This window comes from Diabrotica virgifera, chromosome 4 (assembly GCF_917563875.1).
Source record: "Diabrotica virgifera virgifera chromosome 4, PGI_DIABVI_V3a".
NCBI lineage: Eukaryota > Metazoa > Arthropoda > Insecta > Coleoptera > Chrysomelidae > Diabrotica > Diabrotica virgifera.
Window position 1 is genome coordinate 3,003,656 of NC_065446.1, and position 24,942 is coordinate 3,028,597.

The following is a 24,942-nucleotide window of genomic DNA, read 5'->3' on the forward strand; positions in this document are numbered from 1 at the left end:
CCCAGACAATGTGTTGGGAGTCCTCATCTCTCTAATTAATGATTCTTTTGAGAAAGGTAAATGTCCAGAGTGCCTAAAACGGCCATCGTTATTCCTCTTCATAAGGGTGATGAAAAATCTATTGCCTGCAATTATAGACCTATTGCATTACTACCGGTACTCTCCAAAATTATTGAAAGACTCATAAAAGCCCGACTTATGTCCTTTCTCGTTGATAACAAGATTTTATCACAAAATCAGTTCGGCTTTTTAAATAATAAATGTACCACCGATGCCATGTTTTCTGTACTACATGAGGTTTATCAAGCATTAAACCATAATCTCCACACTGCCACTGTTTTTTGTGATTATGCCAAAGCTTTTGATTGTGTGAATCACGACATTTTGATAAAAAAACTAGATTTCTATGGAATTCGAGGTATTTCTTTGAACTGGGTTCAATCTTACTTGGATAATAGGAAACAACTGGTTAGAGCAAATGATGCAGACTCTAGTCTCAAAAATGTTGTATGTGGGGTACCACAAGATTCAGTATTGTGTCCTCTACTTTTCCTTATCTTTATTAATGACATCACTAGTTTAAAAATCGATGGAAAATTTTTTCTTTTTGCTGACGATACCAGTATCATTTGGAGCAACTCAAATATCGCAACTCTTCATGCTACTATAACTTCTGATCTACTCACAATAAAATCCTGGTCAGATTCTAATTTACTCTCTTTTAACGTAGATAAAACAGTAGCATTACCCTATAAAGGAACTCTTCAACCCTTACTTCTTCATAACAGCCAGATCAGTATCGTTGATTCTGTAAAGTTTCTTGGTATTTTTTTAGATAGCAACCTTAAATGGTCCCTTCATATCGATGTGTTAAGCAAGAAACTATCCTCAGCTTGCTCTGCAATAAGATCTGTCTCGAAGGAAATGGATTTAGCCTCTTCCAAAATAACATACTTTTCATTGTTCGAGTCCCCTCTTCGATATGGTCTGCCTTTTTGGGGTTCTGGTACAGATGCCCAATCCGATGTTATTTTTAAATTACAAAAAAGAGCAATAAGATATCTGTTTGGCCTCAGAAAAACAACACACTGCAGAAGCTACTTCAAAGATCACAGGACTCTAACATTACCTTCTTTATATATTTTAGAAACTGCTTAATTCGTAAACACCTACATGTCTTTCCAGCAGGACCTAGACATCACTATTCCACCAGAAATTCTACTTTTGACATCTATTTACCGATCCCGTCCAGTGAGTTAGTAAAGAAATCTATATTATATTCTGCAAAAATACTATACAACCATCTCCCTCTACAACTTAAATCTGCAACAGCTTTCCTTAAGTTCCGTAAAATGACAAAAGCCTATTTATATGAAAGACCATATTATTCAATAGCAGAGTTTCTTAACCAATAACTAAGAAATTACAGTATTCTTATGTATAAGTAGAATCTTTTGATTTTTATTTCACTTAATTGTGTTTTATTTATATTGACGATTTGTATAATTTTAGTAAATTGTATTTGTTATTGTTTTTATTTATGATTCTTGTAAGCTTTGTCTATAAAATTGTTAAATTTTTCATGACAATAAATCATATTTCTATTCTATTCTATTCTAAACGTTTCTATCTACTACCAGAGGCGTACGACAGGGGATGGTGAATGGTTGACCCTTCTCAAATTCTACGCCACTGGAGGAATTACTATTTTAGTGCCAGTTTTAGATTCTCCAATACTTTCTACGTACATAATATACTCCTCATTGGTAACGATAAAGTTTTCGAGATATTTGAAGTTAAATATGCAACGGCACAGTTATTTTGATTAATAATTTATAATAATATGATTCATACGATTAAATAAAAATTATTTGTATCCAGTACTTTAAAACTATTTGGCGTATCCTTATCATACTTAGCAGAAAGTGTAAGTACTGTACACCCTATTAAATTGATAAATAAACGTTTCTAGCTACTACCAAAGGCGTACGACAGGGGATAGTGGCTGGTTTACCCTTCCCAAATTCTACGCCACTGACGAAATTGCTATTTTAGTGTAATTTTTTGATTTTGCAATACCTTTTTTATAAATAATACACTCTTCATTCGTAACGATAAAATGATTAGTTTTCGAGATATTTGAAAATAAAAATGAAGCGTCACAATAGGTACATTAATCAAAATAACCTTGTCGTTTCATTTTTAACTTCAAAGATCTCGAAAACTAGTGACTTTATCGTTACGAAGTATAAAAAGGATACGTCGAATAGTTTTAAAATGCTGAGCAAAAATAATTTTTAAATTTTAAGATAAAACACCCTGTAACTCAGTAAGGAACCACATTTTATTTAAGTGTTTTAGGTTAAATCTTCGTATTTTGTGCTAAGGTTTTTCCAGTTACTATATGGACAATTATTAATGAAACACCCTGTATAATATATAATATTATACTTCTACTCCTGGCTGAAGACGTAAGAGACTGGACAGACTGGACACACATTCGATACTAATAACAACTCAAGATAAAGAGCAATTTGCTGTAGTTACAGCCAACCTTCAGTAATGGAGAAGGCACCTTAAGAAGAAGTTCAAATGGTTGCCAAGTAGACAGCTGCCAAGATGCACGAGCCGTTCCTACAAAACCCACTTAGAGTATGTTAGCAACAGAACCAACTTCTAAGCAACAACTGTGAGCTAAACATCCTTCTATTCTAGCGTCTTACCACAAATCTCCATGATAGCCAGGCCCGCGCCGTCCATAAGGGCGAAGGGGGGCGGAGCCCCCCGGCGCCGTATTCAAAAGGCGCCAGTAGGAGCCGAAAAAAAAATTTTACAATACCGAAATTACCAGAAATATTAGTAATATTTTATTATCCTGTAAAATTTAAAACTTACCAATCGTAGGTAGGTATAAAAATGGCAGTAAGTATTACTTTGATCCCATAATTGTACGAACCCTTATTTCTCTTATTAAACTGAACCATATTTGTTCTCTGATGGTGTAATCGTTGTTTTTTGTAAATATTTATAGTATTCATAATAATTTATCGGTATGTATATTACTTTCCTAAACACATAACAAATAGTTTGTAGGTATTCGCTCCGTGCATGACTGACGCAACACCTAGCTTCACCAGGACCTCGATTTTTGACCCTTCGCTTCGTTATCGATCATTCGCTATCTGTACACTAAAGAGATACGAAGCGAATACGTTCGATAACGAAGCGAAGGGTCAAAAATCGAGGTCCTGACCTTTTTAGGTTCTCGCAAATTGACGTTAAGCATATGATAAATAGATAACATTTATTTACCATTTTTTATAAAATTTGTTATACCAACAATGCCAATGACATTACAAAGATAGCTCAAAAAATGTCATTTTCGCCACTACTCAAGTTGACATCGTTTCTAGGTACCCCCAGCATGGTCACGCACGGATCGAATACCGAATACCGATTCTAGTCCATTCACTCACAATAAAATATTGCAAAACTTCCGAATTTTAAAGAACCGCTTCGCTTGACATCAAGTTTGGCATACACATAGCTAACCTGCCAAATAAAAAAGTGATATGCTGATATGTGCTTTTGCCCTAGGGGTGAGTTTCACCCCTTCTCGGGTGTGAAAAAGTATACGTTTAAAACAAGTCCGGAAATTAATAAACTGACAAATTCTAAGCAACTTTTGTTGTATAGAGTTTTTTCACTCAATCAATATTTTTCGAGTTACTTGCGAGTGCATATGTCCATTTTTCAACAAACAAAAACACGTTTAGAAACCCACGAAAAGCACTTTTCGGGGAAAACTCATCATAACTTGTTTATTTCTGTTTTTTAAAAAAGTTTCTACCATTAAAAGTAAGCAAGTTACACTCAAAATAAAGTTGGTCCCTTTTTTTGGTAAAAAAAATCGTGAAAATCACCCTCTAACTACAATCCCAAATCAAATTAACCGTTACCGCTTCACAAGTTACTTTACTTATGTATTATTTCTATTATCTGTAAGTTTCGTCGGTTCAAAGTGCTTATTTTTGAAAGGGCTGTAGTTGAAACGGCTTGAACGAGTCCCTAATCACGAGAGTATGCAAGTTTTGAACAGCCATATCTTATAGTCCAATCTGTCCAATCAAAATTTAAAATTTTCTCGTGAAATTTTGAGAATCAAGGTCGATTTCAGGGTAGGGTAGATTTTAACCTTTCTTAAAATCTACCCTACGCCAAAGCGGGCTTTTGCCCTGGGGGTGAAAACAACCCCGTCTAGGGGTAGAAAATATTTTTAATCAAAATAACTATGGAAGTCGATATATTGACCAATTCTAAGTAAATTTTATTCTATAAAATTTTTTTGGAAAGTTGATACTTTGAAAGTTATTAGAACCGAATTATGAGAACCTTCATTCTCAAATAACTCGAATGTGGTGAAACTTTTTTGGGAAAACAAGAGACATCTTTCATAGGTCATTAAATAAATATAAGTTATTCATGAAAAACGGGCATAAAACGTGAGCTTTTTCAATGAAAAATGCATAGTTTCAATCACTAATAACTTGGAAAATATCAAATTTGCAAAAATAATTTATAGAACAAAATTTACTCAGAATTGGTCAATCTAACGACTTCCATAGTTATTTTGATTGAAAAATTTTCATTTCCTAGATGGGGTTGTTTTCACCCCCAGGGCAGAAGCCCGGTTCGGCATAGGGTAGATTTTGAAGAAGAGGATCAACCGAGCTTAAATCCAAATTTTCAGTAGTAATTGCACAAGAGCTCTGAAATTATTGAATTTTTCCCGAGTGACACTTTGACAGTTTTAATTTCACGAGCCGAAGGCGAGTGAAATTATGTCAAAGTGTCACGAGAGCAAAAATTCTATATTAATTTCAGAGGTCGAGTGCAATTTGTTGCGATTATTTCATGAATAAAACTGTTCAAAACCAAAATTTTATTGTAATTTATTTATGTAAGTACCATTAAACACACAGTTTTTATAAATATTTGACGATTGAAAGTCATCACTTTTATAATTTTTAAAACATTAATTGTCATTAATGTCACTGAATGTATTTTTTCGTAGCAACGAAGGGCATCTGACGTAATATACTTAACGACGGGAGATTATCAAAAATTATCGATTTAATTCAGATTTCTCTAGCTTTCTATTGGTCAGAATCTCCTATGAATGAAATAATCATTAAAATCGGTGTTGATTCTCAAAATTCCACGGTTTTAAATTTTTTTACCGCTGATTTACCAATTTTTGTCTTACAGAAAAACAAAAAATCCAAAATATTTAAAAAAGCAAAACGTACATTTTTTTACTCTTTGAGATTTTTGGTAGGTATCATTAATGATTTTCAAGTTTTTTTGAAAAAAATTTAATTTTTTCAAAATTAAAAAAAATTACTTTAAAACCATTTTTTTAAAGCACTTTGAACCGATGAAACTTAGTTGTTCCCCGAAGTTATTCTCCGAGTTTACCCCGAAAAGTGCTTCATTTTTTGTTTATTTCTCGTTGAAATAGGTATTTGATTGGGAATTTGACGAATAAGAACCTAGTTTTCATTAGCTACAATTCTGCTTCATCTGGGTATACTGACTTCATGCATACACCATTTTTTTTCACTTTTTTATAAGCTATATTTTTGCTAAGAATGTTTTTTCGATAAAATACTTTTTGAGTTATTTGCGAAAGAAAAACGTGTTTTTTTTTGTTGAAAAATGGACATATTCACTCGCAAATAATCGAAAAGTATTGACTTAGTGAAAAAACTCTATAGAACAAAAGTGGCTTAGAATTAGTCAGTTTATCCATTTCCGTACTTATTTTAAACGTATAGTTTTTCACCCCCGAGAAGGGGTAAAACACCCTCAGAGCAAAAGCACACATCGGCACAATATCACTTTTTTTCTTTGACATGTTAGCTACGCTTATGCCAAATTTCTTTTCAATACAAGCGGTGCTTTAAAATCCGGAGCAAAAACCGTGAGTAAATGGACTTATTCACTAAGTTGCAAAAAACTACTTACAAGGGGAGGAGGAAAGGGGCGCCTAAAATTACTTGCCCCGGGGCGCTTGAAAGCCTTGGCGCGGCCCTGATGATAGCGTAACTGCAAGTTTCCTTATTCAGACTCTCATAATAAAAAAGGGAGCAACCATACCTTAAAGAGGGCAAAACCTAAATCACAGCATCCAATCACAGCATCGAACCAAGCTTATAGTACACGAAGAAGAATCAAAATACTAAACTTTTTATTTTTATAAGTATTTTTAATTTTCATCGATAAAGATTCTTTTTCTTGGGCTTTTAGAACTCTTCTGAGTCTTTGCCGCGTTTATCATTCCCTCTATTGATTCCGATCCTGTGCTACTCTTTCATCTTCTCCAAGTCTTCTCTAACTGCATCTTTCCACCTTTTTCTAGGCCGTCCTGCCGGTCTTCTACCATCTGATCTTTCTCAGAACACATTGCTAATCAGTCTGTTGTCATCACTCCGTACCACGTGACCTGCCCATCTTAGACTATTGGGTTTTATGTATCTCATCATGTTTCCCTGCCCGAAGAAAGTTTCTAATAATTTATTGTTGTATCTGCTCCGCCATTCATTTGTCACACTGTGCCTTCAAGGACTATATTATATAACTCGCAGAATTTTGCGTCCCCATACTAATAGTTTATTGATTTCTTTCTTTCTCAATGTCCATGTTTCATTTCCGTAAGTCACTGCTGGTCGTATTATGGTTTTGCACATTTGAATTTTGGCACGTCTTGAGAGAAGCTGTGACCGCTGAACAGCAAAGAATATTAGATGTTGAACGGCAAAGAAAGTTTTATTCCCTGCCAGTATTCGGATGTCAACCTCCCTTTCTCATGTGTTGTCACTGGTATAATAACTATTGTTGTTCCTAGGTATTATAATAATTATTATTGTTGGTCCTGGGTATTTGAATTCTTTGATAAATATTTTGATCGATAAAGCGTTCATCCAATAAAGTGGAAAATGTCCGTCTTAAACAGAAATGACTAAACTATTTTAATCTCTTTTATTCAACAGATATATTGAAACTTCACCGAGTAACCCTGACAGATTTATTGCAGTAAATTATAAGGATTCCGGCCCGGTTCGGCCGTACATAAGTTAAAACGAAAATAAAAATAGACGATCAATAATTTTATAAAATGGGCCATGCTGAATTATTCTTAATAGAAGTAGAAAATTAGATAGCGTCTAGTTAATTGTCATATTTATGTGGATAAATTCAAAATTGTCGAGATGCATTTCATAACATCCAGAGAAACATTTCATGCAACACTTTAAAAAATTATGTAGTTTAAATATCAAGGTTGAACCTTGACATATCCCCATTAATATTAATGCAGTTTTGTGAAACCAAAAATAAAATAAAAAGTTTGGCCCATGGGGGGATCGAACCCACGACCTTCGCGTTATTAGCACGACGCTCTAACCAACTGAGCTAATGGGCCATTGCAACGCTTCTTATCTATAAATATAGTACAGTCAACAGTAATTTTTCGCGAATTATCAAATTTTGCATTTACCAGTGGCAGATCTACGGAAGGGAAATAGGGAAAATAAGAAAAATGTCCCCCAACAACTTCCAAAAAAAAAAAAAAGAATTGTTGACATATAAAAATGTTCCCTTTAAACAAGTCAGAAGGATACCGGCCGAAATTTTTGGGCAGCAATTATTTAAACAATTTTTTAAACAAATTCAAAAGATCACCTTTTTTGATTCAGAATTTTTTTTTAGATTTTCTTGTTCCTACTAAAAAAAAGGTCAGTTGTCATATTTCACAAAAATTATAGTTTTCGAGTTATATTATAAGTGATGTAAAATCTGAAAAGTGCGAAAATACGCATTTTTAGTCTTTAAAAATATATGTAAATTTTTTTTTGGGGTTACCAACTATGTTAATTTGAAGTTAAAACATTAAATTTCATGATTTGCATTTTACAATCTCTAAGTGGTTGAGGAGTGGGGAGATGTTTGTTTCAAGTTGGTCATACATAATTATATCTGTATTTTTCAAGTTATTAATTCCCATACATTCTAATAAAGATAGCTTAAGTCTTTTACTTTAAATATAAAGAATCTGAAAGTCTTCATTAAAGGAATGATTATGATCTAGAATCTAGAAGGTGAAGTGCGTATGTAGCAGTGGCGGCTCGTGATTTTTACAATAGGGGAGGCTATACCTAACTGTAAAATATCTAGACAAATTTGCACTAGCAAAAAAATGCGCCAAAAAATGTAATTTAAGGCCCCATCTTTTGACCATTTTTGATTTACATTTCATAATATCATCCTAATTCATAATTTCATGATATCAGCATTTTAAAAATAGTTAGTCTAATAGTAAAAGTTTAATACCAAAGTTTGTGTCGTTTATTTGTTAACAATTCCATCTATTTGTAAATAGATACCTATGCATATCAAAATAAATACAGATTTGAAGTTTTGCAGTCCATACATAATGAAGCTTCAAATTTTTTAAGATACTCAACTGAATTTTTTTAATTCTAAACGCGGCCTACTGCGATTTCAAAAACACGATAAATTACCGATATTTTGCTTTGAGTTAGAGATATCGGAAAAAGTTATTTGAGCAAGTTGTTCCAAATATTATTATAACCCCACATACCAAATTTCATAACAAAATTCGCACTTTTAGATTTTTCATTATTTTTAGTCAGGGCCCTAAAATTCGTTGTCCCGAGACGCACCCAACCACCCAACGGAGCTGAGAAGCTAATCTGCCTCCCTTGGTATATCTCCAGGCAGCGTGTGATGGCGCCGTAGATGCCACTGTTAGGAGACCGGGTCTCCTTAAACGCCTGCTGCGCCGCACGGAGCATTAGTAACGGAGCAAGCTGGGCTTCTCGGCTCCGTTCGTGCATCTCGGGATAACCCAGGGTCCTGCCTACAATAATATGTAATAAAACTGAGACGCGATCATGCGTTCTAATGCTAATGCTCCGTACGTATGGATAATTAGTGATAATATGGAATTTACACGTTGTATAATAGTGAGAGTAATTGTTGTTTTCGCGATTCATGATAAACAAAACAGTATAGAGTGTGTAAAAAATTTATGGGGAGGCTGAGCCTCCCTTGCCTCCTCTGACGAGCCGCCACTGGTATGTAGGTTCTGTTTGTCTATTGTTGAAAGCCCTTTTGTGTTCTGCTATCCGTTTGTCCAAGGTTCTGCCAGTTTGACCGATGTAAGTTTTTGGAGAGTCACCATATGTTAGTTTGGACATGGACGTTAAAAACCACAATGTTAAAAAAATTAGAAGCATTCGAATTGTGATGCTATCGACGAATCTTAAAGATATGGTGGGTTTCACACACTTCCAATGAAGTAGTTCTTAAAATGATAAATTGAGAGCGTCTGCTCATAAACATCATAAAGAGGAGAAAAACAAAATACTTCGGCCATATAATTCGAGGACCTAAATACTATCTGCTTCACTTTATAATACAAGGAAAATGGAGGGAAAGAGATGTATTGGTCGAAAGAAACTTTCATGGCTGCGTTATATTAGACGATGGTGTGGCTCTACAGTAGAAGAATTATTTCGTGCAGCAGCCAGTAGAGAAACGTTTCAGCTGGTTTTGAAAGCTGGTTTTATTCCTTTCTTTTTTATGCATTTGACTATTTTTTTAAATCTTGCTTATACAGTGCGTCCATAAAGTAACGCATAAATTCGTTATTTCGTAAACCAGCGATTTTAAGGAAAAATCCCGAAACAGGTCGATTTTTATTTTTAAGTTACGATTTTTTGGCATATATATCATCCTCGTGACGTCATCCATCTGGGCGTGATGACGTAATCGATGATTTTTTTAAACGGGAACAGGGATCATGTGATAGCTCATTTGAAAGGGCATTTAATTCTCTATCCAATAATAAAACCATTTACATAATTGTTTGTACAGGGTGTCCAAAAAACAATTTTTAATTAAAATAAGTGAGACACAAAGAAGAATATATGTAATTTATTTTAAATCAAAATGCATTTTACTACTGTCAGTAAAGAGAAAAAAATTTTATTTGACAAATAAACATTGATTTTCGTTTAAACGAAATGTTCAAACCGCCAAGAGACAGGTGGGTGGCAGCTTTAACTTTGAATTTAAGCGAAAAACAATATTTATTTGTCAAATAAACATTTTTTTCCTGTTTTCTGACAACAGTAAAACGTAATTTGAAATAAATAAATTACATACATTCTTCTTTTTGTCTCAATTATTTTAATTAAAAAAATGTTTTTTGAACACCTTGTATAAATAAATATGTTAATGTTTATATTAGTGCATAGAGAATTGAATACCCTTTCAAATGAGCTATCACGTGACCCCTATTCTCATTTAAAAAAATCATCGATTACGTCATCATGCCCAGATGGATGACGTCACTAGTATGATATACATGCCAAAAAATCGGAATTTGAAAATTCCTTAATATCGCCGGTTTACTAAATAATGAATTTATGCGTTACTTTATGGACGCACTGTATATGTGATAGAGCAGGAGGTACTGGGTTTCTGTGGTGGTGAATAGACTAACTTCAGGGCTTCTTATGGAGATTTTGGTTTAAAATTAGGTTAATTGTTTGTTCGTTGTTGCCATTGTTTACTGCTATTTGCTTAATGATGTTCAGTTATATCTCTAGTTTTTTGGCATGATAAGTTCTGTCAATCTATATTCTAAGGTAGGCTGCCAATTTATATTGTGTAGGATGGGATGAGGAATTGTGTATTGTTGTGTCAGTATGGGTACGTTTATGAAATTTGTTTTGTGGTCTGGGAGTTTTTAAGCTTTGAAATCGCTTATAACTCGAAAACTATCAACTTTTGAGAAAAATGAGGAGAAGTTTTGGTTTAAAAGGACTCAAAAATTCAAAAAATAATCTGATCTTTTTAAAAAAAGGCGATCTTTTGAATTTGCTTTAAAAAATTGTTTAATAATTTCGCCCAGCAACTTCTAATTTGTTTAACACGTTGACGGACAGAACGTCTATAGCCGTCTAATTTCCATTGATGTAGCTTATACAGGGTGTTTGGTAAAAAATGGGTCATAGCTTAACCTTAGCTTCCTGAGGTTAAAATAGTTCGATACATAGTTCGATACATCATTTTTGGTGGCGAATTTAGATTTCTCGTCCCAAAAAACCCCACTTACCAAATGTCGTGTTATTATCCCATGCATGTTCGGAAATATTCAACAATAAATAAAATAAAAGTTTAACTTTGACACCCTGAATTTTGTTTATTATCAACTTTTGTACTAAGGTAAGTTAGCATAAATCGACCTATTTTAACCTCAGGAATCTAAGGTTAAGCTATGGCCCATTATTTACCAAACACCCTGTACAATTGACGCACTGTCCGCCAACGTGTTAAAGGCGATATTTTTAAACAGAAATCAGAAATTTTTAAACGAAACCGAATCAGAAATTTTTTATACGGAAGCTGTCTCAGAGTGTGGACTATTTAGTTTATTATTTTACCCTGATAATTAATTACTTTTCTGCTACTAGTGCATGTACCTATTAACATTTTAATTATTAAAAGTGCCATCTACACGTATGTGCCGACCTACCTGTTCTGCTATGTACCCGGTGTCTCGGACTCTGAGTACTCGGCGTGCTATGTTCACTACTGAGGTCGGCCGCGTAGTCAGTGCTATCTTGACGTCCCGGAGATTTGTGACGACTGCTACGTTCGCGCTTACTGGAATGGCCCAAGCGATTCTGGAACACAGACATATAACACAGGATGAGAAGCCATGCGCTGATTCGGCAAAAGGGACAATTTTAATATTAGATGAGATGATTCAAATTAGGGATCTCGTATTAGACAAGACGAAAACGGCGGGTTCGCTGGAAAAAATATTCCCATGAGATTTTTTTGCATAATCATATTCGTGAAACATCCCAGAATAAGATTCAAGAAGTCGCCCACGTGAAAACTGGTCCAAATTTTTTTTTCAATTTTTTTTAATCAAATTGCAAAAATCAATATTTTCGGCCCGAACACATTTTTTTAGGTTTTTTAGATCATTCTCGACAAAAAGAGTCTATTATAATTTTTCTCTAAAGTTTCTAAGCAATTTAAAATTAAAAAAAAAACGAAAAAAGGCGATTTTAAAGCTTAATAACTCGGTTAAAAATTACACTAGTCAACAAATAAACAAAAAAAAAATGTGACTGATGTTAAAATGGCTGTACCGGGGAGTTTAAAGAGTCCTGAATGCGAATTAAAACACCAAAATGTTCCACCACGTATATACAGGGTGGTTAATCTTATTCGCCTCGGTCTCTGTACAGAAAACCACTTGATATTTTAAAAAAATTTCTTCACAGAAATATACAGGGCCTTTAATACTACAACCTAAAAATAATGTGAATTATACAGGGTGTTCCAAAAAGAGTGGTATATCAAAGTTATATTTTTTCTTATGGAATGCCCTATATCTGATGACATTATTGAATTGACCTTAAAAAATAAGCTATACTTTCATAAGGGTTCCCTATACCTAAATACAGGGTGTTTTGATTTATTTCGATTTTTATAAAAATGTAAGGTTTTAGAAAAAAATAAATATCTACGAATCTAAGAAGCAGTAACAAATTATTTCTTGGATCTTAATAATAGACTATTTAGCATACTTAAACAGATGCTTATTGCAACAAAATTTCTTACAGGGTGGTCAAAATATGAGATTGTTCTATTAACAAATTCAAGCTGTAATAACTTACTTATTTTAAATGGAACACCCTGTATATTACTAGTCTATCGCGTAGAAAATTTACTTAGCTTTCAATTTGTACTAGGGTTTCCTATACCTATCTTTTTACAGGGTGGTCAAAATATTAGATTGTTCTATTAACAAATTCAAGCTGTAATAACTTACTTATTTTAAATGGAACACTCTATATCTTACTTGTCTATCGAGTAGAAAATTTACTTAGCTTTCAATTCTTATTAGGGTTTCCTATACCTATCTCCCTTCATTTTTTAAATATTTAAAGATTTCCTAATTTGTAAGCTTTAAAAATTAGAATTACATAAGTACCTATGTCGTGGTTATGTACAACACATCACCAACACCGGCAATATACTTAAATATCTTTAAGTCAAGTCTAGTCAAGATAGTTTCATTAATAAAATTCACATTTTTATCATTTAATCACACAGACTGTTCTTATTTTAAATGACATACTCGATATTCTATTCTTTATAATTGAAGATATTTAAAATCTCTTCAATTCCATGTTAACATTCTCAATACACATGTTATTCTGTAGATATAAATTCCCATGTTATTCTGTAAATACCCATTTTTACATATTTTTGCACAATAGGCTCGTTTTCGTCAAAGTAGCCATTGCATTTAATTGTTTGTAATTGCGATTTAAAGATTCAAACAAAAAGTGGCGTTCTTAAATTTACTTAATAACCGTTGGGTTAAGATATGGAAAATACTTATACGGAATGAAATATAATTTAAATATCTTCCAGAATACGGCATCTAATATAGGGTATGCAGTTTAAAATAAACGTATTATTCAATTTCACATGCAGGCCAAAATCAACTAAAATAATACAACACTCTGTGTGACTACATGATTACACTGAAAATTTCATTAATGACAGTATCTTGTCTAAGTATATTGCCGGTGTTGGTGATGTGTTGTACATAAACACGACATAGGTACTTATGTAATTCTAATTTTTAAAGCTTACAAATTAGGAAATCTTTAAATATTTAAAAAATGAAGGGAGATAGGTATAGGAAACCCTAATAAGAATTGAAAGCTAAGTAAATTTTCTACTCGATAGACTAGTAAGATACAGGGTATTCCATTTAAAATAAGTAAGTTATTACAGCTTGAATTTGTTAATAGAACAATCTAATATTTTGACCACCCTGTAAAAAGATAGGTATAGGAAACCCTAGTACAAATTGAAAGCTAAGTAAATTTTCTACGCAATAGACTAGTAAGATACAGGGTGTTCTATTTAAAATAAGTAAGTTATTACAGCTTGAATTTGTTAATAGAACAATCTCATATTTTGACCACCCTGTAAGAAATTTTGTTACAATAAGCATCTGTTTAAGTATGCTAAATGGTCTTTTATTAAGATCCAAGAAAGAATTTGTTACTGCTTCTTAGATTGGTAGATATTTATTTTTTTCTAAAACCTTACATTTTTATAAAAATCGAAATAAATCAAAACACCCTGTATTTAGGTATAGGGAACCCTTATGAAAGTATAGCTTATTTTTTAAGGTCAATTCAATAATGTCATCAGATATAGGGCATTCCATAAGAAAAAATATAACTTTGATATACCACTCTTTTTTGGAACACCCTGTATAATTCATATTATTTTTAGGTTGTAGTATTAAAGGCCCTGTATATTTCTGTGAAGAAATTTTTTTAAAATATCAAGTGGTTTTCCGTACAGAGACCGAGGCGGATAAGATGAACCACCCTGTATTTTGAGTTATCTTCTTAAAGTGGCGGGCATTTCTGCGTAATCATCCACCGTACATTGTCTGATGAGGTGAAATGTTAGATTTGGAGTTATAGAATGCATCAAATATTGCTGTTTATTATAAAAATTCTTATATACTATATAAACATAAGCTCAGAACTAGAAACAATAAAACTAGTAAGTCTTTTGTACACAATTTTGTGCATATCCCAATTTTCCCATAACACTATTTGGATTAACACAAATACGCATTTTATCCTGCATAGTAAAAACGAGGATAGCTCCTGATTACAGTTCCTAAATATTATAAGTTGTAGGTACTGGCTAGTAAATTCCATTTAAAAAAAATCCATTATTGTAATCTAAAGCATAAGGGTTAAGCATGTCCTTTGGGCAAGTGAAGGTTTCGAACTAAATCATGTAATTCGACTTGTTGGATGCAATAAGGTGCTTTTTCGTCGCTTTCGAGAAAATAAGAATCATTTTTTTTTCTGATATATCATCAGGTTAACTTCTATTTCCAAATCTTTCTCCCAATTTGCCGAGGTCCTGGAACTGGTAAATTTTCTCCATGAAAATCTGGTTTTATTGCTGAAGTAATATCTGGATATTTAATTTTATGCTTGCTCTTCCTTGAAAACCCAGACACTTTTGTCATGCAGGAGTAACAGTCGTTAAAATGGTTTAGAACTATATAAGTTTAAATGGGTAGTTTTACTGATTAAGGACTACTTTGGTTTATTCTTTATTTAAATGTTGATGTGTTATTCGTAAACATTAGATATCCCAGTGTTGCCAAATTATACACAATTTTTAGGAAAGACGTTAATTTCATAAGATCACGCCCCAATTATTACAAATGACTGTTTAATAAAATTTTAGTAAAATACTCATAACTTAAAAATCATAACTCATTGTTTTTTTTTTGAAAAAATCATAACTCAAAAATCTTACGTGTTAGGAACTTTATACCATCATAATCATATTCAGAGAGCAATAATTAACAAAAAACAGCATTTTGCATTCGAGTCGCACATTGGTTGTAAACTAGTGTTATTATTATGAAATTCAGTAAGTGACCAAATCAAAGATTAAAGCCTTCACTACATGATCCTGAAGAAATTTGTGTCATGAATTTATTACTAAGCTGTTATTTTTAATTATTAATAATGAGCCGTAAGATCGTATTGACGCGGCTGTAAATGTGAGTGCGAGTAGAATGCACCATTGACTGCCGGAATGGCATCTCTCTCGCACTCATCATTGCCGGCCGCATAATACGTACATGGCGCTCATTATTTTTACTTAAAAATAACAGCTTAGTGATAAAATAATGACAAAAATTTCTTTGGGATCTTGTAGGGCGCGCTTTAAACTTTCTGACTTTCATAATAATAACTTTTAACCGAGTTATTAAACTTTAAAAATCGCAATTTTTCGTTTTTTTTCAATTTTAAATTGCCTATAACTCAAAAACGAGCAACTTTAGAGAAAAATTATACAGGACCTTTTTGTCCAGAATGATCCAAAAAACCTAAAAAGAATGTGTGCGTGCCGAAAATATTGATTTTTGCAATTTGATTTTTGGCCACTGTTCACGTGGGCGACTTCTTGAACCTTATTCTGGGATGTCTCACGAATATAATTATGCAAAAAAATCTCGTGGGAATATTTTTTCCAACGAACCCGCCGGTTTCGCCTTGTCTATATTTAAATATTAGATAATCGAGGAAATAAAACTGAAAAAAAAAATGGCAAAACCTCGCAATTTTTTCGTCCAGCATCGATTTGTACAAAAATTTGTAATTAGGCTCATTTCACCCTCTAGTTCATTTTCTATATTGAGCCCTTGTACGCTTTTGGTTTTTTAAGGGTGAAAACTACCCCTAATTGTAAAAAAATATAAAATAACATTTTAAACATTAATATTGTCAATATTTGCTTCTTATTAGTTACATAATGATTGGTTTATGCTTTAAGATATAATATCATAATATCACAACCCTTAAAACCACCCTTGTTGGAGCTATATATAAAAAATTTACTTATCCTAAAAGAATAATTTCGGCTTGCATCCATTTACATAAAAATTTGGGATTAGGATCATCTTACCCTGTACTTCATATTCTATATCATGCTCAAGGGTTTTTATTGTCAAAAGTTATATAAAAACATTTTAAACTTTAATATGGGTAAAATTTGGTTTTGATTGGTTAAATAATGATTGTTTTAGTTTTATAAAAAGTTTTTTTAAAAATGGTTTTATAGTATTTTTAAAGAGCTATAAGACTATGTAAATTAAATTCCGTAAGAGCCCTTATTTTTTAATTGGGGTGGGTTTAAAAGGCTCAAACAAGGGGGTGTTTGCTCGTAAATAGAGGTTTTAAACACCTATATCTCGCTAACTTTTCACTGTAATTAAAATCTATGTACAAATAAATTTTAGTTATTAAAAAAGCTGCAATTTATTATTATATCATTTTTTTCGTATATCCAGTATTTTCGGAGATATTTTGAAGACAAAGGTGAAAAATGCGAAATTGCAAAAAGTCAATTTTTCTTTAAACTCCAATTTTTCTAAAATTAGGCCTTTTAAATAGGTCAATCTTCTTGGGTGTATTGATAATACAAATATAAAAGGAATTACAGAAAGGTGAAGATCAATTTTTAATTACAAGGGTAGTTAGGGATTGTTTTCACTATTTTTTCGTAGAGAAAAGCAGGTACCGACTTATTTTTTAATCATAAGTCGCTCAATTTTTATGTTAGAAATTTTGAAAAAAGTTTATTTCAGTTTTCCTCGAAAAACGCAAAGGTTTCCCGTTATTTGTCTTTGAATATTTCAAATTATGCATTTGGCGAAAAAATCAAATTTTAACATGCCTTATCTCGGTTTGTAGGTATTGCTCATAAAAAAATTAGAAAAATATTACAGTTTTTTTATTAAATGCATATTTTTCGAGTTTTTTGAGGATTCTCAAAAAACCCTCTAAAAAAGTCGATTTTTTCGTCGAAAAACTTTTACTTTCAACTGCGGATAACTCGAAAAATATTAGTTTTACGAAGAACATGTAAAAAACATTTTTTCCTTAGAATTGTTTTTTAACATCAATTTACATGGTTAAAATGTAATAAAAAACTCCCACCCCCCGAGATGGGGGTGGCAACCACTCCCAAGGTTTTAGCGTACAGCGGCATGATATAGAAAATTATTATCCTTGGACTATTTCCTACCTTCTGTGAACAGTTCAAGTAAATCCATGCTGGACGAAAACATTGCGAGCCAAAATGCTTCATTTGCTGGCCTAATAGAAATCAGTAGGTACAAAAATTTAAAAACACTTTACTAACTCAATTATGCCATCAATAAATGCCATCATGACACTGTACACATAAATTTGTTTAGTATGTATGTATTTCACACAACCATTGAAACACGACATTGAAACACAACATGTATTTCACAGGCACACAACCATTCAAAAATGATTTAAAAATATCTTTCTGTTAACGACACTAGTATCGACAAAGTAGATAAAATTTAAACTTGTCATCATATTACACTTCTGTGTTGTTTAATAATTTAGCAAAATACATAATCAGTAAAAATCTTATTTGAAACATGCGAACGGTGAACGGTTTTTGCAATCACAATCAATGTAGTGTTTATGCCTGTTATTATAGCATTGGCTGTTAAATAATTTGTGTTCGATTGTTTCGTTTGTTGTACAACCCTCGTCCTTTTTAGGGTGTAGTAGTTGTATGGTTGTATATAAGTACATACCTATTTTTTTATAATAGTGTAGTAAAGCGGTACTTTAAAGTAAAATGAATAATTTGGAGAAACGTAGAGTGTTGTCTCCAGAAGAACGGCGTTTAGTTCTGAAAGTCGAAAGTTATTTCAATTTGGAAAAAAATAGTATATGTCCATTGGCATCTATTATGCCTGTTCAGAAACGCACATGCGATGCTTGCGGTATCTCGGAGAGGACATTCCGAAGAATTAATAACATGAGTGAGGATGAAATAAATAAAGTAAGCAAGAGAAATCGTCGACATCCAAAAACTTTAGATTTGCACCAGTCAATTAAACTTGAAATTAAAAATATTATATACAATATGTATAAAGCCAAAGAGCATGTAACAATTAGTGCTGTGTTACAAAAAATTAAAGACAAGGAACTGTGTGATATTAGTTAAACAAATTTCTGGAGAGTGCTGAAACATTTAGGTTTTCGATATAAAAAGACAAATAATAGACAAGTATTGTGTGAACTCTCTAAGGTTGTTTCAAAACGGTGGCATTTTTTAAGAAAATATATGAATAATAAAACGTCTGATAGTCCGAAGCAAGTTGTATTTTTAGGCTAAACTTGGATTTTCGCTAAAGGAAATATGTCAAAATCATCCTGGCAAGATGGCACCACGAAATGTTATTCTTCTAATCGTTCCGGTAATGGTAAACGCTACATTATACTTCATGCTGGAAATGATGAGGGTTTTATTCCGGACGCTAGTTTAATTTTTTCGTCCACAAAGAATACAGGTGATTACCATGGAAATATGGATGCAACTATTTTTGAAGAATGGTTTAAAGAAAATTTGTTGAAAAAATTGGAGCGACCATCTATAATAGTGTTGGATAATGCATCCTACCACTCCAGAGTAGAAGAGAGATTTCCTTCAAGCGGCTGGACAAAAGAAGAAATACAGTTGTGGTTGACAGGAAAGAAAATTTATTACAGTGACATATTTTTAAAAGTTGATTTACTTCAAAGGTGTGGAGAGCACAAAATTCAAAAGAAATTTGTTACTGACCAAATGGCTCTTAAATATGGCGATGAAGTTCTTCGACTTCCGCCCTACCATTGCCACTATAATGCAATTGAGTTAGTTTGGGGTATAGCCAAAAATTTTTATGATAAACATGCATCCAAAACGACAGATGACGTTAGCGTTCTTAGTTTATGGAAAGAATCGCTAGAACAAATAAAAGCAGTACAATGGCAAAATTGTATTAGACATACGGAAGACATAATCGTTAAGTCTTTTCAAACCGAGCGAGTTGTAGATGAGGTCCGGCCTCTAATTATTCGGATAGACAATTCAGATAGTGACGACTCTGATAGTGAAATATCAGACAGTGAATAGGACAAATCGTTTGCTAAAAAGAAGTGTTTCGGGAATTGAATTCGGACTTTGCGGTGTGTTTTAGTTAAACGATAAAGTACCTTCGGTCTAATTACTGGAGTGTATACTTTCAATAGCTTTGGTATTAATTACTGTACTACACGTGTTTAAACCTTTTGTTTTGTTGAAAACTCGGAAGTAATTTAGTGCCAATTTGTTTCAAGGTTATATTTAATACAGTGTCTGCAGAAACTAAAGTCTTGGATGTATTTTATTCAAATTTGGACATACCAGCAACTTGGCAAGTTTTTTCCAATTTTACTGCATGCAAAATCATTGAACCTTGATGAACATTTGATGTCGACAAATAATTTCGAGTAATCGAAATATTCCGTCCCACTTCTTTTAACACGCCCTGTATATACATATTATAATTATTTTATTTCCAATATTATTACTGAACATAAAATACAGGAAATTAAATATTTTTACTTTTCAAGCGATCGGAATTAAATATTAACGCCCCCCTGTTTGAGATCCACTAATCATTTAATTACATATCGGCCGTCATAGGGTAAAAGGACTTTATACAGTAATTTACATATCTATATAGGTACACATTCTTAGTCAACTAAGTACAGATTCCGAATTTTTTATTGTTTGATTTATTTCAGGTTTATTTCAAGTATACAGGGTGAGTCATGAGGAACTGTACATACTCCTACCTCGTATAGAGGCTCCTATGGGGAATAACAAATGACCATTAAAAAGTGTCTGCTCCCCTTGTTTAATAATATACAGGGCGAGTTTCGCATTTTGACAGAAATTTATATTCGTCATCATTTTTGAACAGTCAGATCAATGTGTCTCTTATTTTATTCAATCGTTACACTATTACCACCTAATCAACTGATTTATTCAAACTAGGAAAAAATCAGGTCCGGCTTTAAAAAATTAGTTCGTTTGGGCCTTAGAAAAAATTTCACCCTGTATACGCTTTTTGAAAACTCTAATATGAATTTTACAAATTAGACAAATAGGCAATTAAAATGGCATATTTATTTTTTTCCCCACATGATTACTTAATTTTTTTATAAAAAAATCAAATTTTACTATGAATTAAAAATTTGGTAAAGTGAACCATAGATTTAAAAAAATTAACTTTTATTACAAAAATTAATTTTTTTAAACAAATATTTGATTTATATTGAATATATTTTTTATCTAATCAAAGCTTTTACCAACTAATATGCGCTCCAAAATGTGTGTATATGGTATTATCGTTGATATTATACTAACAACTACAAACTCAATTTTACGTTGCTCCCAATTATTTGCTAATTAGCGATTCAGATGGATGTTAATTAATAATCTAGATTAAATCCTTCCGTTATAGGTATAAGGAATTTATATCGGTTGGAAATGTAATATGTATTATATTATCAATTTATCGGGTCTGGAGACCAGATACGCCAATAATGAGTAGGTTGTGGCTATAATATAATTTTATCGTCTAGAGTACGCCAATGAATTAAGTAAAACGTTTTTTTGTACCGTCTTGTACAATATAAAAGTCGGATCGAAAGCCTAGTTGATTATTATTCTTGGAGCGTTGATCGAAGAATAATAAACAACAGCGAGGTACAAGAGGTGAGTTTATGTAGGTAGTAGTTCCCGACCATTTTCCGCTGTCGTGTTGGCGAGCTGAGCGAATCCGACAGTTTTCCTCCTACCTATCCCTTTACCTATCCTTATATGAGTGGTGATCGTATATCCCTAATATGTCTTTTCATCTGGCGAGCTGAGCGAGATTCCCTTTCTTCCCTTTCCTTATACATTCATGTCGTATTAATAAAAGCAATTCCTATTTCACGCGATCATCAAAATCATTCATTTATGTACAAAATATCGTCACAATCGGCCCGAACAGAAAGCTCGATGCGTAGATTATAAATATATTTTATTAACGAAATTAACGAGTAATTAAGGCTAATTATCTTATCTTTTGTATGTTTTGATTCCAAATAGAAATGTCTTAAAAAGCGAACTCTTTTTCTTCGACTGATTTAGTTACTTTGGAGCAACAAAGCAACGACCGCGTTACAAGGTATGTGTTCTACCAGAAATAACCTACGATGCAAAAACAGTGTTTCTAACAAAAATCAATTCCTCAAAACTAATAATTGCACAAAGTAGACCATGTGCAATAATAGAAGTAATAATAAAAGAAAGATCAGAAACAAAGACGAAACAGAACCAGAGCTACATACATACGTTGTCCAGATAGCTTGCAGACTGAAATGGACATGTCGAAAAATTGGATCCGTAAGAACAACTAATCCTGTGTGGGTAGCAGAGAGAGAGAGAGAGAGAAAGGGTGCAAAATATCTGGGTGGGAACATCTAGGTACATCAACTCTGAGTTGATGGATCCAGGTAATAATAGCAAGGTTATACCAAGGTTTGTTGAACGTCTGGCACCAACTACTGTATGGGATAGAAATATAGACGTTAAATGAGCAAATAATTATGAAGGAAAAACCTTTGAACTTTGGACATATCGTAGAATGCTGAGAATTACATAGAAGGTCAAAATCACTATCTAGGAAATGCTGAGAAGGATCAATGGTGTAACCAAGATGATCATAAGGGGGTGGGTTACAACAACTGGAGGGTTGGAATGGAATTAAGTGGGGTGTTAAGCGTATAGAGCTCAAAGTACATACCAATGTTATAAGCCTCAAAAGGGGGGTTATAAGCCCCAACCCCCCTGATTACGCCACTGAAAAGGATGCACGGAGACAAAAATTTGTTGTTAGGAATAATAGAAGTACGCAAGACCGCATGCCCTGGACATATTATACACTTCGAAATGAAAAATAAATAGAATAAATAAATTTTGAAACGTCTACCAAGAACAACATCCACCATGAAAATCGGCTTTAACACAATAGCTAACATCTACAAACCTCCCACCATCACCTGACCTATCCATGTGCTTAACGCTGCTGTCCCGTTCGAGTCAACTACACAAATGTACTGTTCGGGTCAATATGACCCAACTATGGTTTACGCTCCTTAACCGAAATAAAATAATAAGCTAATGGATTAAAAAAAATTTTATTAACAAAAATGAAAGGTATTATTTTTTCATTCTGAGTGATAGAGGCTCTTAAGGAGATGATGATATTGAATATATCTAAATATGTTAGCTTGCAACCCTCTTTTAACTGATATCTTATCGTTTTGTTTTCAATAGTAATACCACTAGTGATTCAATTTTCGCGATGAGTCTGTCGATTTACTTCTAAACGAAACTGAGTTGCTTGAAAACACCACGAGTCCGTAGGACGAGTGGTGTTTTCTTTAAGCAACTCAGTTGAGTTTAGAAATAAAAGACAGACTTATAAGATAAATTAAATCACGAGTGGTATTTTATTAGACTATTTCACGAACAAAGTGATAGGTCAAAAATTCAGTAGAATGAGAGGAAGGAATTTAATAATAATCCATTTGATCTAGGTAACCCAAATCTACCCATTTTTTGAATAATTCACAATTAGTCATAATCATGAAATATTTATTATAACTATAAATAATTTGTTAAAATTATTTTTTACCTATAACAATAAATAGTTGAAGGTCCAGTCTTTTAGAATGAATGCTAGTCTTTCGTTGTTATTTTCTGCATCTAATTTGTAGTTGCGATCCACACAGAACATCATAAATTGTCTCCATATATAAGATTTAGATTTTCTTGTGTTACTCGGTATATTTTCTTCAATGTTTTGGTTTATAACTTCGTTTGAAGTACCACCGAAACGACTCATTTTGACGTATACAGCTACAATAATTTTTTTGGCAAACGTCAAACTTTGCTTTGCGATCGGTATCCATGGTTACGTCGTTGAAAACACGAAGCTGATAGACCAATCAGAATTGAAACACAGTTGGTGTTTTCGCGATAACACAAGCTGTCTTTGGTTTGTGATTGGTCAGATTATGTGAAAATTTTTGATGAGTGAAATTGTCAACAACACACAATAAAACCTTTTTTGCCCTAGCATGGGACCCCACAATTTAACATAAATAAACAAACAAGATTGTGAGTATTTGTTTTGTTCAGTTCAAATGCATCCAATGTATAATAAAATGTATAATAAAATGTAAATATAAATAGAGAAAAAATTGCTTACGGGATTTATTCTTTTCGACAAGGCTTCTTTAACCTTCTTTAAAATCAGAAACAAATAATTCAAAGATGACGTCCCAAGCTTTTTCTTTTAATGCCCTATATATCTGCCCTCGGGTTCTTGTATCCCATATAGCCGGTCTGTTTTGCACTTCAATCACAAACCGTTCCGAATCGAAATTCATTTTAGGTGCTCAGCCTATAAACTCTCGTAAACATCTGCGGCAGCTACAAAAGTGGTCCGCCTGAATGGGTTTTGCCACTAGTGGACGCAAATAGCAGTGAGGCTCTGCGACTATGGCTGGCCACAGTCGCTCGTCTGGGGTGCAACGTCCACTTCACATAAGAACACACGGCCAATCATCGGAAGCTGCTTGTGGAACCACAGAGTAGCGCTGCAGAGTGGTCCGTCTGGTTTGGCCCTAAAACCAATTGTATCCAAGTTTTTCCAGTTGATTCCAAAAACACGCTGTACAAACATTTCACAAGTTCAAGCTTGCAGAAACATTCTTAGACGTACCTGACTGACAAATATGTTAGAAAATATAGAATACTGCCCACTAAATATACGTCCACAGGTAATTTTTAACGGTTTAAATACGCGGGTCGTATTGACCCGAACGTACCCAGGGCGGCCCGTCGGGGTAGGCAAGGTAGGCGCCGCCTACCCTCTTCAAATGTAGTACAATAATATAAATTATTAATATAAATTACTTATTTCAAAATTGTAATTTATAAATTTTGACACAATACCTACAATAAAATAGCAAAAATTATCCAAATTATTTTTAAAAATATCCAAAAAATTTTCTCCGTAGTTATAATTATTGTACGCTCCTTGTAGTATCAGTAGTACTGTATAAGATTCTACATTCTTCCTGGGTCAGGCACTAGAAAACGTAGCCTGAAATAGAATGACGCCAACACCGAATTGACGTGCGATCTCTCTCTGTTTACGCGAGCAGGCCTGCTGCAGGACTCGCGTATTCTACGATTTTGAAAGGGCGCATAGGCACAGAGTCTTATAGCCGGACCTCCAAAATTTTATCAGTTGCTTCTCTTGTGTCTTGTGAAACTGTTAATAATTGTTTT

General features: G+C 33.1%; 1 protein-coding gene and 1 non-coding gene across 8 annotated transcripts in view; both read right to left on the reverse strand.

The window, feature by feature from the left end:
* The window catches only part of LOC114332991 (multiple C2 and transmembrane domain-containing protein), a 309,140-nt gene that overhangs the window by 183,043 nt on the left and 101,155 nt on the right, over positions 1-24,942 (reverse strand). For all 7 annotated transcript variants that reach the window (XM_050647930.1, XM_050647932.1, XM_050647933.1 and 4 more), the window contains one exon: positions 11,627-11,777. In XM_050647930.1, the coding sequence (XP_050503887.1) occupies positions 11,627-11,777 (151 nt within the window). The remainder of the gene's footprint in view (positions 1-11,626; positions 11,778-24,942) is intronic.
* On the reverse strand, positions 7,410-7,483 carry Trnai-aau (transfer RNA isoleucine (anticodon AAU)). The gene has a single exon. It is a non-coding gene; the product is annotated as a tRNA-Ile (tRNA).